Source organism: Marmota marmota, unplaced genomic scaffold (genome assembly GCF_001458135.2).
Source record: "Marmota marmota marmota unplaced genomic scaffold, marMar, whole genome shotgun sequence".
Classification (NCBI taxonomy): Eukaryota; Metazoa; Chordata; class Mammalia; order Rodentia; family Sciuridae; genus Marmota; species Marmota marmota.
This window is the reverse complement of record NW_026000144.1, coordinates 125,608-140,929: the sequence shown is the minus strand read 5'-3', so window position 1 is coordinate 140,929 and position 15,322 is coordinate 125,608. Positions and strand designations below refer to the sequence as shown.

Sequence of the window (15,322 nt, the reverse complement as noted above, 5' to 3'; positions counted from 1 at the left end):
AGAAATCAGAAGTAAGGACAGGGTGGCCATGTAACTTGTCTGCTATCCCATAGATAATTTGGACAGTGATCCTTAAACAATTTAGAACAGGTTCCAACTAGTATAATTTCAGATTGCAAATTCCTCCCAAATCATAATTACCACCTGATTTTTGTTCCAAGAATTCTGTAGTAAGAGTTTTATTTCATTTGTTTAAAATACTTATCCTTCAAAACAAAACATTTTGAACAAAGAGATTTTTATTATTTAAACATTAGGCTTAATATTATAGTTCCCTTTTAAAGGTATATACTCATTGGTAAATCTTTAAAGATGTCAGGCACTTGAATAGAGGAAGAAATGAAACTAAAGGTTTTCCATTTCTGCTGGCAAGTGGGGCCTGCATAAGCTTCAGGCCTCTGTGGCACAGAAATGTGCTACAGTTCTTAATGATGGGCCCCACTTCTATTATCTCACTCTTGGCCTGCAATCCTAGCTTCCTAGGAGGTTGAGATCTGCAGACTGTGAATGCCACGGGTGGGGATAATGTGGGCTTCTTCGATGGGGCATTAGCTCAGCTAGGTAAGGCTGCTGTGAGACACCAGGTCAGGTGTACCCTGGCATACCACACCTCCAGCTTGAGCTAGCATATTGGGCTCCACCTGGCCATGGTCAGTGCTCACTGCCCATGTTCCAGCTTGCCCAGGCCACTAACTCTGCCACTCCACTAACCCACTGCTACTTCTTAGTGGGGATTAGTAGACTGGCTGTGTGGTGAATGGCTAGGGAGTCATGCCCAAAAAAAGTTCACCAAAAATCTGAAGATGAATTAAGGTCCAAAAACAAAACTCTTAAGACTTAAGGAGAGATTATTTTAATTAACTTACTAGTCCAGAAAAAATAGGAGCACACCCACTCAGCAGAAAAGAAACTTATTCATTTATTATGTTTCCAGTGATAACCACCATCATCTTATGAAGAATATTGACAGTTTGGCACTCTTTTGGCAATAAGTTTTTCCTAGAGGCATAAGTGAACAATGTCAAATTAAATTATATGACTGTTCAGTTTGGATCAGGTATCCATCCAGGTGACCAGTCCAGGATACAAGATCATACAGAGTGGTGGTACTGTTAGGGATTCACTCTCCTAGATGTTCATACAAGAGAGGTGCGGGATGGGCAGTTTTCCCTAGAGATATATACTCTAGTATTAAAAAAGAGCATTGAAGAAAATATTGCTTAACAAAGAAAAAATAAGGCACCCATGATTCTAGCATGTAAGAAATAAGTTAAATAAGGAAATCAGTCTCTTTTTTTTTGAGAAGAAAAGGATTAAAATTATTATAGACAGAAGTGACAGAAATAAAGATAGTGCTCATGATGAAATAACACAGAGGGATATGCTAAATGGCTTCAAGTTAGGTGACACCATGGGGAGAGGCTAGATAGGAGGCTGGAAGGGAGGGGAGTTTAGAAGGGAGGTAAGGCTGGAGTTTTCTAGAGAGAAATATGTTACTTGCACATTAAGTTATTAAGACACACTTATTTCGCAATGGGAGGTTTTCTTCAGAGAAAAGATAAGATTTAGTCCTCAAAGGTTTGCTTTTATGACTATAGAAGGAATAAGTAGTTTAGGGCAACTCCAATGGCAGAGATCCAGTTAGTGTATCTTGAAAGAGACCAAGAAAAAGACCTTTATGTGTTGAATAAACTTAATGACAGACTAAAGGAGGAATCAGTGTCTAAATGGCAGTGCTAACAAGTGGGTGGAAGGATTGGGGCTAGAGGAAAATACTTGTTTAAGGTAATTGAGCAAAGGCTTCAGTAAAGTGAAGTTGTGCAACATGGGTGGGGAGAGTCCTTCTGGGCAAGAGACAAGGGAAGCACAGTATTTCGCAAGTATATAGGGAAGTAACATTGGAAGAAATCCAGGATTTCTGATGTGAACACCTGTAGTTATAAAAATACCCTTTTATAAAATGTGAAAGAGTAGGACAAGAGTAAGTTTAAATGAGGAAATTGAGTTCATTTTTAACTGGTGATAATAGCTCAGTTAGTAGAGAGCTTGCCTCGCATGCTCAAAGCCCTGGGTTCAATCCCCAGCACCACCAAAAAAAAAAAAAAAAAGTATCAGTGGAGTTAATTTTTAGACACATTAAACACAAGATGGTTTTTAAACAACAAGGCAGATAAGTAGGCAAGTAGGAAGTATGTTTTATAAATCCTTAGATTAGAAGAAAGGGTTGGAGCAGTGACTTTGGGGAGCCATCAACAGGAAATCACATTTAAAATCATAAGACTTAATAAGATTGGGATTTCTCTGCCAGTTTATGACAGGTCCATGATATACAGAGGCATTTTTTCTTTATCTTCATCACTTGACAATAATCCATGCACACACATATGAGTGATAAAATATATTCTCAATGAACATTTTAAAAATGAGTATGTGCATAAGTAAATTGAAATAAGAAGAGGGTCAATAGTCTGGAAGAATGAGATTAACAAAGCCGATCTCTAACTCAGTTTGAAAAACCCATTTAAAGGGCTTTAACCAGATGACAACATAGGGTTTTAACCATCTGACCCTATAAATGCATGGCTTTTTTCCCCAAAGTGTAATAACATTGACCTATTGACACAAATTTTGACACCAATCTTCACTTTCCTTAAAGGACAACTAAAGGACCCCACCCCATGGAGCCTTTTAAAATGGTCTATGATATCTTTAGCTGGTAGAAAAGAATGCCATTAACTCATTGAAATCCTTTATATTATTTAAACAGACAATAGCTACTTGCTTTTTTTTTTAAACAAATGACGTCTAAGATACTTTCTCTTTAATTACAGCAAAAGGAAATTGTTTCATTGGAAGTGTAACTTTGGGAATTTGCTTACTCCCATTTTGGGTGCAGGAGGTATCAGGGATTGAACTCAGGAGCACCTGACCACTGAGCCATATCCCCAGCCCTATTTTGTATTTTATTTAGAGACAGGGTCTCACTGAGTTATAGGGTCTCCCTGAGTTGCTTAGCATCTCACTTTTATTGAGGCTGGTTTTGAACTCCCAATCCTCCTGCCTCAGCAACTCCAGCCACTAAGATTATTGGTGAACGCTAACACGTTCACTTATTCCCATTTTTAAGTCATGTGGACTATGAATTATTCCCATTAGAGAGACCTAAAGGGCAAAAGGTAACCTCAGTGCAGAAAAGAAATTGAAAGAACATTCTGTGAGGAAAATAGGGGCAAAAGAAAACACCTTTAAGCAGAATGAATTTCATTGACAGCACTGTAACATGGATTTGACAAGGGCCATCAGGCTAAGAACAGATAGGACATAAAGAAGAGTGGGAGAGTAGAGGGGCCTGCAGTTGCTTACACTGCATATTTTGGAAGAAGAGAATTAGTTAATGACCTATAGACAGGGAAAAAAAAAGCATATTTGAATTAAATCCACACAAAATTTCTGGGATGAATTGTACAAGTAAGATAAAGTTAACTTATCTCACTTGCTTCCTCTTTCTTTCATTATTTTAAGAAAGTAATTAAGCAACCTTTATCACATTTTATGATGATACATGGGAGGAGAAAGTGCAGATGGCAGTAAAAGAATGAGAAAGTCATTTTACTGAACTCTTTCCTGAGGCTGCTTTAACAGTCCCAAGATCATAGCCCCTGTATTTGATTTGGATCACTTTGGATATATGTGTTTCTACTCATTACAGTTTGTGGTAGTCTCATGCTTTCTGATTCACTAGGTTAATCTATTTAGGAGAAAAACTGTTATGATAGTTTTTAATGATAAATAGTGTTTTATTTCCTTCTTCAGTGATGATTCGAGTTATGTCTCTGGATGATTATTTGAAGCCTGTTGAGGAAATGGTAAGTTATACTTGGAAATATGTTGAGCATATACATAGTTCTGTTTCTCACCTTATAAAATTAATCTATGAAAAAAAAGAGATCAGACTTAAATTGTTAGTTCTGTGTTCCCATTAGTCAGTCTATGACCCATGGTGTTCCTCACTTAGAATTATAATACTTCTTCTTCTCCCTCATCCTCCACTTCTCCTTCTCCCCCTACTCTTCCTCCTTCTCCCCCTACTCTTCCTCCTTCTTTCCTCTCTCCCTCCTGTTCATCCTCTTCCTCCTTTTTCTTCTCCTCTCTCTCTCTGTATCTCTCTCTTCCCCGTCTCTCTTTCTCCCTTTCCCTCGCCTCCCTCCCCCCTCTCCCCCTCTCCCTCTTCCTTCTCCCTCTGTGTCTCTCTCTTTGATCAACAAAATAAATATATTTTCCAATTTTAATCAGAATTTTATAATTTACTGAACTCCCACCACTATAAAGCACTGTGCTACGTAAACTGTTATCTAAAGATAGAGAAGATATAAATCACTGATTCCTCCCAAATGATTACATTAGAACTGAGTTTGTTGGGAAGAACAAAAATTACCATAAGGAAAGTGGCATTAAAAACATAAAAGAAAATGAATCATTGTATCCTTGGCATCTGGGAGAAAAGAATATGGCAGATCATAGGTTTTAAAATTATATAGTGGGTAAATTCTGTATTGAGTGAATGAGTATTATACAGCATGAATAACATTGTATAATGCTTGCATGAATGAATTTATAATGTCTGAATGAAAGCATTATGGTTGCTTCATATTTTAAATTATCAAGAATGTTAAGTGAGTCTGCTTTAATAGTCCCAAGATCTTAGTCCCTATATCAAGAGAAGCATTAATTTAAGTCATTTCCTCAGAATCAGATTCTGAGACAGAGAAAAATGAAAGAATAAATTATTAAGGAAGTGCTTCAAGAGAATTCAATATGGGAGTTGTGGGAAGCAGGACAGTGTGAAGGAAGAAGCCAAGCATGTGTGCAACTGGTTTCAGGCTAAGTCATCAGCCTGATGGGCAGGAAGCTCCAGAACACATGTTATAATTCAGTGTTTGTTCCATTTTTAGAAATATTTTCATATTTCAGCACCAGACAGTTGTTGGTTGGGGCAGTCCCCTATGTAGAAATAACCTCCCAGGAACTTGCCAAGAGGCCCAATGACAGGGCTCTCAAGAAGTTCAAAATTAAATGCTGCTAGTAGGAACAGAGCTCAGGGAAATTGGGGCTGGGTGCAAAGAACCAGAAAAAGTGATCTGATAGAGAGCATTGGCCACATCTGCTACAGGTGTCAGGGAGAGGTGAAGCTAAGCCACTCCTTAAAAAACAGATGATCCAATGGTTAAATTAGGGATAGTAAGATATTTAGAAAGGGATTCGTGAGAACTAGCCATTCTGTTGTGGTGTCCCACATTGACTCATCGACTGAGCAGTTACATCAAAGCTTGTTAAGCTTATAGAAGCTAAATAGATGGTTTCTCTGTAGGTTGACTATTTCTTTCTCCTTCCAAATAATCCTCATCCTTAAATAGTTAAGACATCATCTCTTTTAATGAACATCTTTTTTCCCCATTTCCTATAGCTACAGTAATCTTGTAGAATTGCTTCTTATTTTTTAACTTCTAGAACATATACCTATTTTGAATGCTAAAAATTCTTTTAGTAATTTCAATCCTAAATCACTTCTAGGAGACACCAAATGCTCCCTGTTCTCCTTGGTTCAAGGTTGAAAGTCATTTTGTTTTTAAGGATGCTTTTCTTTTCTTTAAACAAAGCAGCAAATATTTCTACTGTAATCATTGAGTCAAACATAACTAGCCTTGACTAGGAGGACCATGGGAAAGTGCAGGGTCCCCTGAAAATCTGAGGGTCTCCCTTGTTAGGATCTTCTACCAGTATTGTTTGTTTGTATTGTCAATAAAACCAAATATTATCATCTTATTTCCACATTTAGTAATTATTGCATTTACATGAAGCAAATAGAATCAAATAATTCTTCTTCAAATATTGGTCACAGAAAATAATATCATTTGTATCAGTCACTTCTGGGAAAGATTCTATGGCATAGCAAAGAACATTTACATTTGTACCGAGATCAAAATTAATGTAGCCTTTCCAAAAATGGTAATGATTTGAAGATTACATTTTGTGTATTTTCAGACCAATATTTCTAAGGTCAACCACTGTTTCAGTATCATATTCCATTTAAATAAGTGACTCAATATATGGTTCCTTCTACAAGATCAGGAATTCATAGTAATTTTGATGACAATTACCAAAACATAGTAGTGATATAATTATCAAACGGACAAAGATATAGAGCATGCACCTAATTTCTCCTTCCCAGTCTTCTTTCCCTTCATTCAGAAGGTGACATGAAGATGGTCTTGGTCCTGGGCTGGTTGTGCAGATTAATTTTTTACTAGAGAAGATTCAACTCCATTTCAATCTTTGTTTTTGAAGAAAACTAGTATCTTAGAACAATGATATTATACTTTTACTTGATTTTTGCATACTAGTTTTGTGAAGTACTCTATCCTTAGTAAAAACTAGACAAAGTAATAAAGATTTTAAATATTAAACACAATGAAAATCATCTGCACTGGAAGCATCACAAATAGTTTTTAAAAAAGAGATAGTACTCTAACTTTGACCCTCATTATTAGAATTTGGTCCAAGTGGTCAACCTCTCCCTATGCCACCTATGGATAAGAGTTATTTATTTCTCTCCTGTGAGGAGTCCCATGAGAAGATCTGTATCCCTTAATGTTTGAGTTAATAACACATAGTAGTTATCTTTAACACCATCCTGACATTTCATCAAAGAAACCCATTTTATGATTCTATAATACAAATAGATACCCCAATTCTGCTCCTTTATTTTTCAGTTCTAAGAATTCCAAAAGCTATGGATCCTGTTTGTATTTCTCTACATGTATGTTTTATCATTTTATTAGATTTATCATGTTTTACAGTTTGTAGGGAGTAGAACTTTGTTTTGAGGGGTGAGTAAAGAAGCTTAGGTAGCTGTTTTAACTTATCCCTTAGCCTGTTCACATCTGTCCCATGGATTCTAAATTACAGGCTTCTTAGTTTTAGTGTCCTGAGAGATTGTACTAAGAGATGAAAAGCAAACGGTTGACTTTGTGGGTCTAGGGGGGCAGAGAATGGTATGCACTAGTGAGAATTGCGGGGCTGTGCAAACAGATGCAGGAAGGCAAAGGAGAGAAGACCCCGGGGCCAGATTTAGAACAAATGCCTAAGATTATTTACTCAACTTATACAGAAAAAAAAGCATAAAGAAAAATTAAAAATTTAAGATAAATAATATAAAACTTAAATGATCAAAGTATTTCAGAAGTCAACCAGCAGTGTAAAACATTGTCACTGCTAGATTGAAGACTGGCCATGGATTGTCCATAAGGAAGTAAATCATAGGTCAGAGAAGTCTTTTTATTATGTTGGAAAGACCTAAGGACAGGATTGCTTGCTGAGAATGCAAGGTGTGCATTTGTGAAAGCAAGAAGTCAATGAAAATTCTTGGAAACTATGAGACAGATTCAATATACATAATAGACATTCAAACTTTCAGTCAGGAATTAATACTTGAGTTTTCTTAAATTATCTGCTTATGTATACTTACTTATTCAATAATAGTTTTATAATTAACCTCTGTACTCAGTGATTAAAATCAATCTTGAGAGTTCATATATTAACATTATTTTATTTTTATTTCAGTATCCAGTAATCACCCTCAAGGTAAGGTAACTGCAAGTTTAAGAGGGTTAATTTTCCACCTCCTTAGAGCATCTCCTCAAACCTCAGTATTAAAAGGCAGTTGGTGGGGAATATTATCTATTTAAATTGGTAAGATATTATTTAGTTTGTGTAGCCATCCTCAAGAGAATAGAAATAAGTTTTTTTCCTTCTCTTTGATTTAAATTCACATCTATTTTTTAATATGACAGGAAGCCAGTATAATTCATTTAACACTTATTGAATGTTAAAAGTGCACTGGGGTCAAAATATAGTTCACCTATAAGAACTGAAATTTTGATGCAGAAAACAGCTGTAACAAAATAATAATTCTAGAGATATGATAATTCAATCCCCAGTACTGCAAAAATAAATAAGTAAATACAGACATAAAAATATACTAAATGCTCTGATATATAGAGATATGAATCCATTCAAAACAACAATCACTTCTCCATGGTGAATCATTTAAAACTTGTGTTTTAAATCAGCAAGATTAGAATTTTAAGAACTAGGAAGTTACTTGATGAAACGTTATGATGAATGAAAAATCCAAAATGCAACACAATATACGTTATTCCTCCTCAGGACCCACAGGGTAATCAGATACAACGGTGGGTTAATGAAAAGGCTGTGAAAGGCGTGCTACCACTCTCCTTCCAATTAATCCTGGAGTCCATCCTAGGATGGTATGAGATCACCGTGGAGATGGGCTCTGGAAACAAAGAATACCACTATTTCTCTGTGGAAGAATATGGTAAACATGCGGCTACAAAAATATGATATATTAATAAGAAAACATGTAAAACTATCCATTTTTCCGAAGGCCTGTACTTAGTAATTGTGCATCTCTGAAGCTTTCCTCTTAATCGTCACACATTTTTCTGTTGACCTAGGATGTCTATTCTATTTTTCTTTCGTGATGTCTAGAACTGAGTTTATATGATGGTTTCACTTTCTTTTTTGGCCATATTTATGCTTTGAAGCACTTTTTATAAAAAAAAAAAAGGAATTCACATTAGCTATGTAAGGAGGAGTGCTGCTTGTAGGATTTCAGTAAATCATCATAAAATTTCATAATGATATCATTATTCTCATTTTACAGATGAAGAGATTGAGAAACACTTACCCAAAATCAATATTTCAGAAGTTATGGATTTGGAATGCACACCCGCATTTTCCTATTCAATTTCAAAGTCCAGCCCTATGTACTTCTGCATCTTCCTAACACTCTTAATTAACAACAAATATTGGCAAAGAACCATGGATTATAAAAGGGGGAAATTGCTTTATATGAATGCCTTTATATAATGCCTTATAAGGTTGCCTTTTTTCTTTTTACGAACAGTGTTACCCAAATTTCAAATGACTGTGGATGCACCAGGAAACATCTTAATTGTGGACTCTGAATTCAAAGTTAATGTCTGTGCCTCGTAAGTACAAATTGTACACAATAAAATGATGTATTAATGGAAATAGAATAGAGTACAGAAGGTAGCTAAAAAGAAGCACAATAAAAAATGATGGAAGACAAAGGAAAAGGACAATATAAAATTACCTTGCTGATTTTACTTCAAATAATGTTAAATATAATTACATCAATAATTATTGGAATATGACACATGTTAAGTAACAGTTTGACTACTGATTACTGTCTTACAACATAACACATTGTTTTATACCATCCAATGCAGTATCTACTGAGTGCCCCTTTGTGGGTAATTATATTCCAAAATTAAATAAAATTAAACATTCCAATCCCTCAGTTGCACTAGCCACATTACATGTAACCAGTTGATGCTGATTTGGATAGTGTGAATGTACAATGTCATAAGAACTAGGAAGTTACTTGATGAAACATTATGATGAATGAAAAATCCAAAATGCAACACATTAATGTACTCCCACATTAATGTATATTCAAGCATACTTTACACATCCTAATATTGCACCAAACACAATGTAGTAATAAATGACTTTTAGATAATACTGGCATGATTTAAGAGGGAGGGGAAAGCTTCACATAATGGTTGCACCCCAGTATTTTTTAAAATACTTATATTACATGATTAGAGAAGAAAAGCATAGGTCAAAATGTATCATAAAAAAAACTGCCATAAGATCTCAAATTGCTCCTGGGCAATCCTGGTACAATGTGTGGAGGATATCAAGGGCAGACAAGGACTTGGAGGGCACAAAACAAGATGCTCAGTTGGTATATGGCAGTGGTAATAGCCAGACAGTTCAAGTAATTTTCTCCCTCCCTTTGCCACTAAATAAACAGTTGGCAGAAATTTCATAACTAGCAAAGACAGCAAGAATACAAATATCAATTTATTTTATAACCTGTAATTTCTAATTATAAACAGAGTTTCTGCTTGTGTTCACCCTACACTGGAAATTTAGGATGGTAAAGAAGGGATGTGGCTATCTTGAGTGTAACCTCCAGAGTGAGGGAGAAAATAAAGGTCAGGAAAGTTTCACTGTACTTGGATTATAGAGGCAGACAAGTACCAGGCAAGTACCTGTGAGAAATGGAAATCCTAAGAGCCCAGATGTCTATTATGTTCCTGTGATTCTTGTCTGTGTCATTTTTGCTGGAGAAACATTGCAATTAAGTGTGGTAAGGCTCTCTGGGAAAAGCCAACTGGAAAGCATAAAACATAAGTATAAATGAGTAAGTAGTTGAAGATTCTAACAATTTTAAATCCTAGCATTAAGCTAAAAAATTGAGCAATTTATACCTGGAAAAAGAATTAAAGATCATCCATAATAAAAGCTTAGAAATAAATATGACTGAGTCAGTAGTGTACCTTTAAAATTATCAAAGGCCTTAAAATTCAGCATATTGATTGATACAGTAAGAATATATAATATGTATGTATATATACTGACTAAAAGAATGGATGGTGCTGAAGGGAGAATTAGTGACTTGGAAAATGAAATTGAGGAATTATAAAATGTAGTCCAGAGGATCTACCATTATTTCTTATAGACAATTTTGTTCTTTTAAACCTATTACTTGAATTTTTAATAATGATACTTTATTTGTGTACTTAGATATAAATAAAAATAAATATAATTTGTTTTAAAAGTTTAGTCCATAAGAATAATAAATGCTCATATACAATATTTTGGAAACACAAAAAAGCTAAAAGAAGTAAAGTACTATCCTAAGAAATGAAACAATCAATGATCTTGTATACCTTTCCCTTATTATTATTTTTTTCATTTATACTGTATTTTAGTGTCTTACATAAATTAGTTCTACATGTTGTCTAGTTTGACCATTTTAATTAAAATATATGTTGGCCCAAAGTCATCAGTTTAGTTTTAATCAATACCATTGTTTAGATTTACTCCAGAAAATAAAATGTAAGATAACTTGTTGTGGCAGTGGTGGTTTTAGGCACTATAAATCTTTCAAACAATTCTATGCAAACTAATTATACCATTGACTTTTATGGTTGTATTCTTGTTATATCATTTTATTAGATACACCTATGGCAAACCGGTGGAGGGGAAAGTTCACCTTAGTGTATGCAGGGCATCTACTTTTTATGGTACTTGTGGACCTCTCAATTCACTCTGTAAAAATTTTACTCTTCAGGTAAGAGGCACATCTGCAAAATCATAAATAACTGTGCATTAACCTTATGACCTCAGCTTCCATTTACCTTCCTTTCTTCTTGTTTCTCTCTTTAGAATTAAAAATTATACTTCTCTTCTATATACCTATTTCCATTTTTAAAATTTCTATTGTTTTTTCTTGCTAACTTCTCATGTTCTATTAAATGACAAAACACAGGTTGTATTACTGGAAAGCTCTGGAGTAAATTTCTATTAATTAAAAATGAATTTGGTTCCATATCAAAATCTATACTCTAACAATGTACTACATGGGATATATCTTTCACTTTATACTTTCTAGATATAGTCAGGGAGATATGAAGATGTTCATGTGTTTTCAAGATTATTAGATGGGTGATTTTTTTTCTCAATCTTTTCTCATTGGAATTGGGTGTTTACAGAATTTCCAGATGGTACATATAACAGGCGAAATTCTTATCTGCTAACAAGAGGAATTAACTTTTCCAAACTCCTAAGGGGAGGAATTTCCTGAAAAGATTCAAGTAAATCTTGAGAACCAGCATCAGAAAATTGAACCAACAAAGCTAGGATATGGCAAGGACTTCAATTATAATTATGCCAGAGTTTGACTTGTTAATACACAACTGCTACTTACATCTCTGTATCACAAATAGCAGCACACCCACACACATGTACTATACATACACACACGTTATATTTCTATTATTTATAGAGAAGAATTTTTATTAAAAATAATTGTGAATCCTCTGGTTCTTAAGTTTAAAAGTTGAATTTGAACAATAAACAATCAAAACAGTAATAATTATAATAGCCAACATATTATGGTTGTGTCAAATGCTAGGATTAAGTAGTTCATATACATTTAACTATTAAAAGAGCTGTATATGTATAGTACTGTTATTATCACTCATCTGCAGATGAATGGATTAAAGTAGGGAGAAGCTTAAGTATATTGCATGATGTCAAATGTATATATTAGTAGCATTGCTATATCCTTAGGCATTTCAGAGGCTACAGAATTTTCTCCATTTATTTATTCAATATTGAGTTCCTTTAATATATAAATATTATTGTGTTTAGAAGCTCCAGTGTTAAACCACACAGACCTGGTCCTGTCCTCATGGGGCTTGCTTTTTATGAAGTGGTCATTATATTTATTAGATGCACACTCAGGAAAAAGAATGAACCAATATAAGCCAAGAACATGGGGGTGGATAGATCCCAAAATGAATTACAAAGAAGCTTATGTTATGTAGATTCCCTTCAAAAGATTTGAGAGATCTTTAAATTTAAAATACAGCAGGAGTGTAGCCTAAATGATTTACCTGACTGCTAACCTTTAACTCTAATGAAATTTACCTGGACCTTTAAGATTGTGGAACTGTCTTGAGGATTTCATAGAGTTTCAGGGGCCCTGAGAAGCAGCATATGATTCTGGTTTGGTATTATTTCTCTTGTTTTGGTGGTGCTATGGGTCCAACACAGGGCCTCACATATGCTGAGTATAAAATGGCATAGGATTTTAACCTGCCACTCAAGGACCCAGTTTCCTGATCTCAAGATGAAGGAGTACAACAACAGCTCAGTTGTCCTGCAATAATCTACTAATCTATGAACACATTTCATCACCAACCTAAATATCTTTTAAATATTTTCAATTCCTTCTGTTTAACCATTTCCTAATTATGACATTTTAAAAAGTCCCCAATGAGGCATTCTAAGTTGACCAAATAGACATTGAGACAAATTCAAAGAATCTAATAAGAATAATACCTACCATTTACTAAATGTTCACTAAGTACCAGGCACTATGCTAACCACTTTACAGCAATATGGCTGTAACATCTTGCTTTATACCAAGTAGTAAGTGATAGAACCAATATTAAAATCCCAGTGTTTGACTCAAAAGCCTATGTCCTTAACTGCCACATAAATTTTAATTCAATAAATATTCAAGGCATAGTAACTACAAAACATAAAACACAGTTTCAAAACTGAAAAGGAATATGGTTGAAATTAACAAAAATCGCAATATCACATCTGAGTAAATGTGATCAGATTTAGATGTGTTAGCTTATAGATTAACAAAGTAATACCGCCAGGAGTGTTCTGTTTAACTCATATTCACTTTAACTCAGAATTGTGAGAGTTGATATTTGTTAAAAATTCAAATGAAGTCAGAGTTAAATACATGAACTGAAATTTTGAAGCATATAAACACAATGAATTATTTTATAAAGTTCAAATTTGAGTAAAACATTTCTCTTAACGTTACTTCCTGTAGGTTACATATTTTTTTTTCCAAAACTGGTATTTCTTATAGTCTTTAAAATTTGACTTATCTTTTATTATTACATTCATTAATGTTTCAGATGGGGAAAGATGGCTGTGTCTCCCAGCTTATTAACACAGATGCTTTTGAGTTAAACCGGGAAGGATATCAGAGTTACTTTAAAGTATACGTTCTTGTCACAGAAAGTGGAACAGGTAATGCTTCTTAAACAGTAAGACCCCAGTGGATAACATTTTCCTATTTGAACTATTATCTACTAAGGTTAATTTCACAATGTTAATATGATAATATAGTCATTTTTTGCATAGGATATGTTACCATTTTTTTAGATCCAAACTCTGTTTCTTATTTTAACCATAAGGTTTTAGACACCTATTGATGGATGGATAAATATTACTTTCAAATGAGACTAAAGTAGAATTCAGAATGCTAGTGTATTAGCATATAAAGGGAAGATATGTTTTGAATATTGGTATATTCCCTTTCCTTAATCATTGCAATATGTAACTGAGAAATATAGTGGTTGATTGCAAAATTTTGGGGGGAGCATAGAATCGAAACAAGGGAAGTAGAATATAGTTTTTTGAGAATATCACCAAACTTCTGAAAAGAAATTCAGTGAAATATCTTTAACCCACAACCAGGAATATATTTCTAATGACTAATTTTTTTTATCTCTCTGATGCAGTATATTTCTCTCTCTTCATTAAATTCTTTTTCTTGAAATGGTCCTGTTCTGACCATTTCCTTTCTGTTAAAATAGACTTTCTTTAATTCACCTATGTGATATTTCAGTAAAAATTTCTGTCCATGATATCTTAAATACTAATATGCTTCAATCCACATTCAAAGTTTTAGAGATATCTGTCACATCCATGTCACAGGAAATCCATGTCCTGTGACACATCTGTCACAGGAAATTCAAGTAATAAATAAAAATTTAATGGATAATTAAATATATTTGTCACATTAAACAAAATAAATAATGAAATGTAGCTAACTAAATAATAACATACATTTATGGCTGCAATGTTATACAGTCATTAAAAGAACTAGGTTTTTAGGAAAGTATCAAAACCTCAAAATAATGTTTAAAAACATAATGTCAAACTACATATTTTTTACAATGCAGATACACATATGTATTTACACACATTTATAATCCCAACTGCATTATTATAAATGATAATTTAAAGGCTAAAAAAACTTGCAGAAAATAGTCTAACTTGTTAAATTTTGTTTTCTTTGGCATGTTTAAAAATTTGCATTATCTTCTTAAAATTTTTAAATTTCTAATAATATACATATATTACCTTTCTTACTATGAATAGATTAAAATGTATGTTTTAAGCAGGAAGATTGTGAAATAAAAGTTTCAAACCATTACTGATGAATAATAAGAAAACAACTGGGCATAGTGGCACAAGCCTATAATCGCAAAGGCTTGAGAGGCTAAGGCGGGAGGATCCAGAATTCAAAGCCATCTTCAGCAAAAGTGAGGTACTAAGCAACTCAGTGAAACCCTGTCCATAAATAAAATACAAAATAGGGCTGGGGATGTGGCTCAGTGGTAGAGTGCCCCTGAGTTCAATCCCCAGTACCCCCCAAAAGAAAAAAGAATAATCAGAAATCAGTGACGTTAATCCATCATGAAAGACTAATAAATGAATTGAACAGTGTATAAAGAGCAAGAGTACTGGTCAAGAATGATAAGCTTTTTTGATTTTTCCCATCTTTATTAATTTACTTTACAAAATTTCTGAAAAAAATAACATGTAT

The 15,322-nt window shown here is 33.9% G+C and overlaps 1 protein-coding gene across 1 annotated transcript; it reads left to right on the top strand.

The window, feature by feature from the left end:
* Nucleotides 1–1,825: 1,825 nt before the first annotated feature.
* Nucleotides 1,826–13,751, top strand: LOC125611446 (ovostatin-like). Its single transcript, XM_048786280.1, has 7 exons — nt 1,826–1,880; nt 3,814–3,866; nt 7,621–7,641; nt 8,227–8,395; nt 8,987–9,071; nt 11,134–11,248; nt 13,623–13,751. Exons 1-7 carry the CDS (start codon nt 1,826–1,828, stop codon nt 13,749–13,751), a joined length of 627 nt encoding a protein of 208 aa, XP_048642237.1.
* Nucleotides 13,752–15,322: the final 1,571 nt, after the last annotated feature.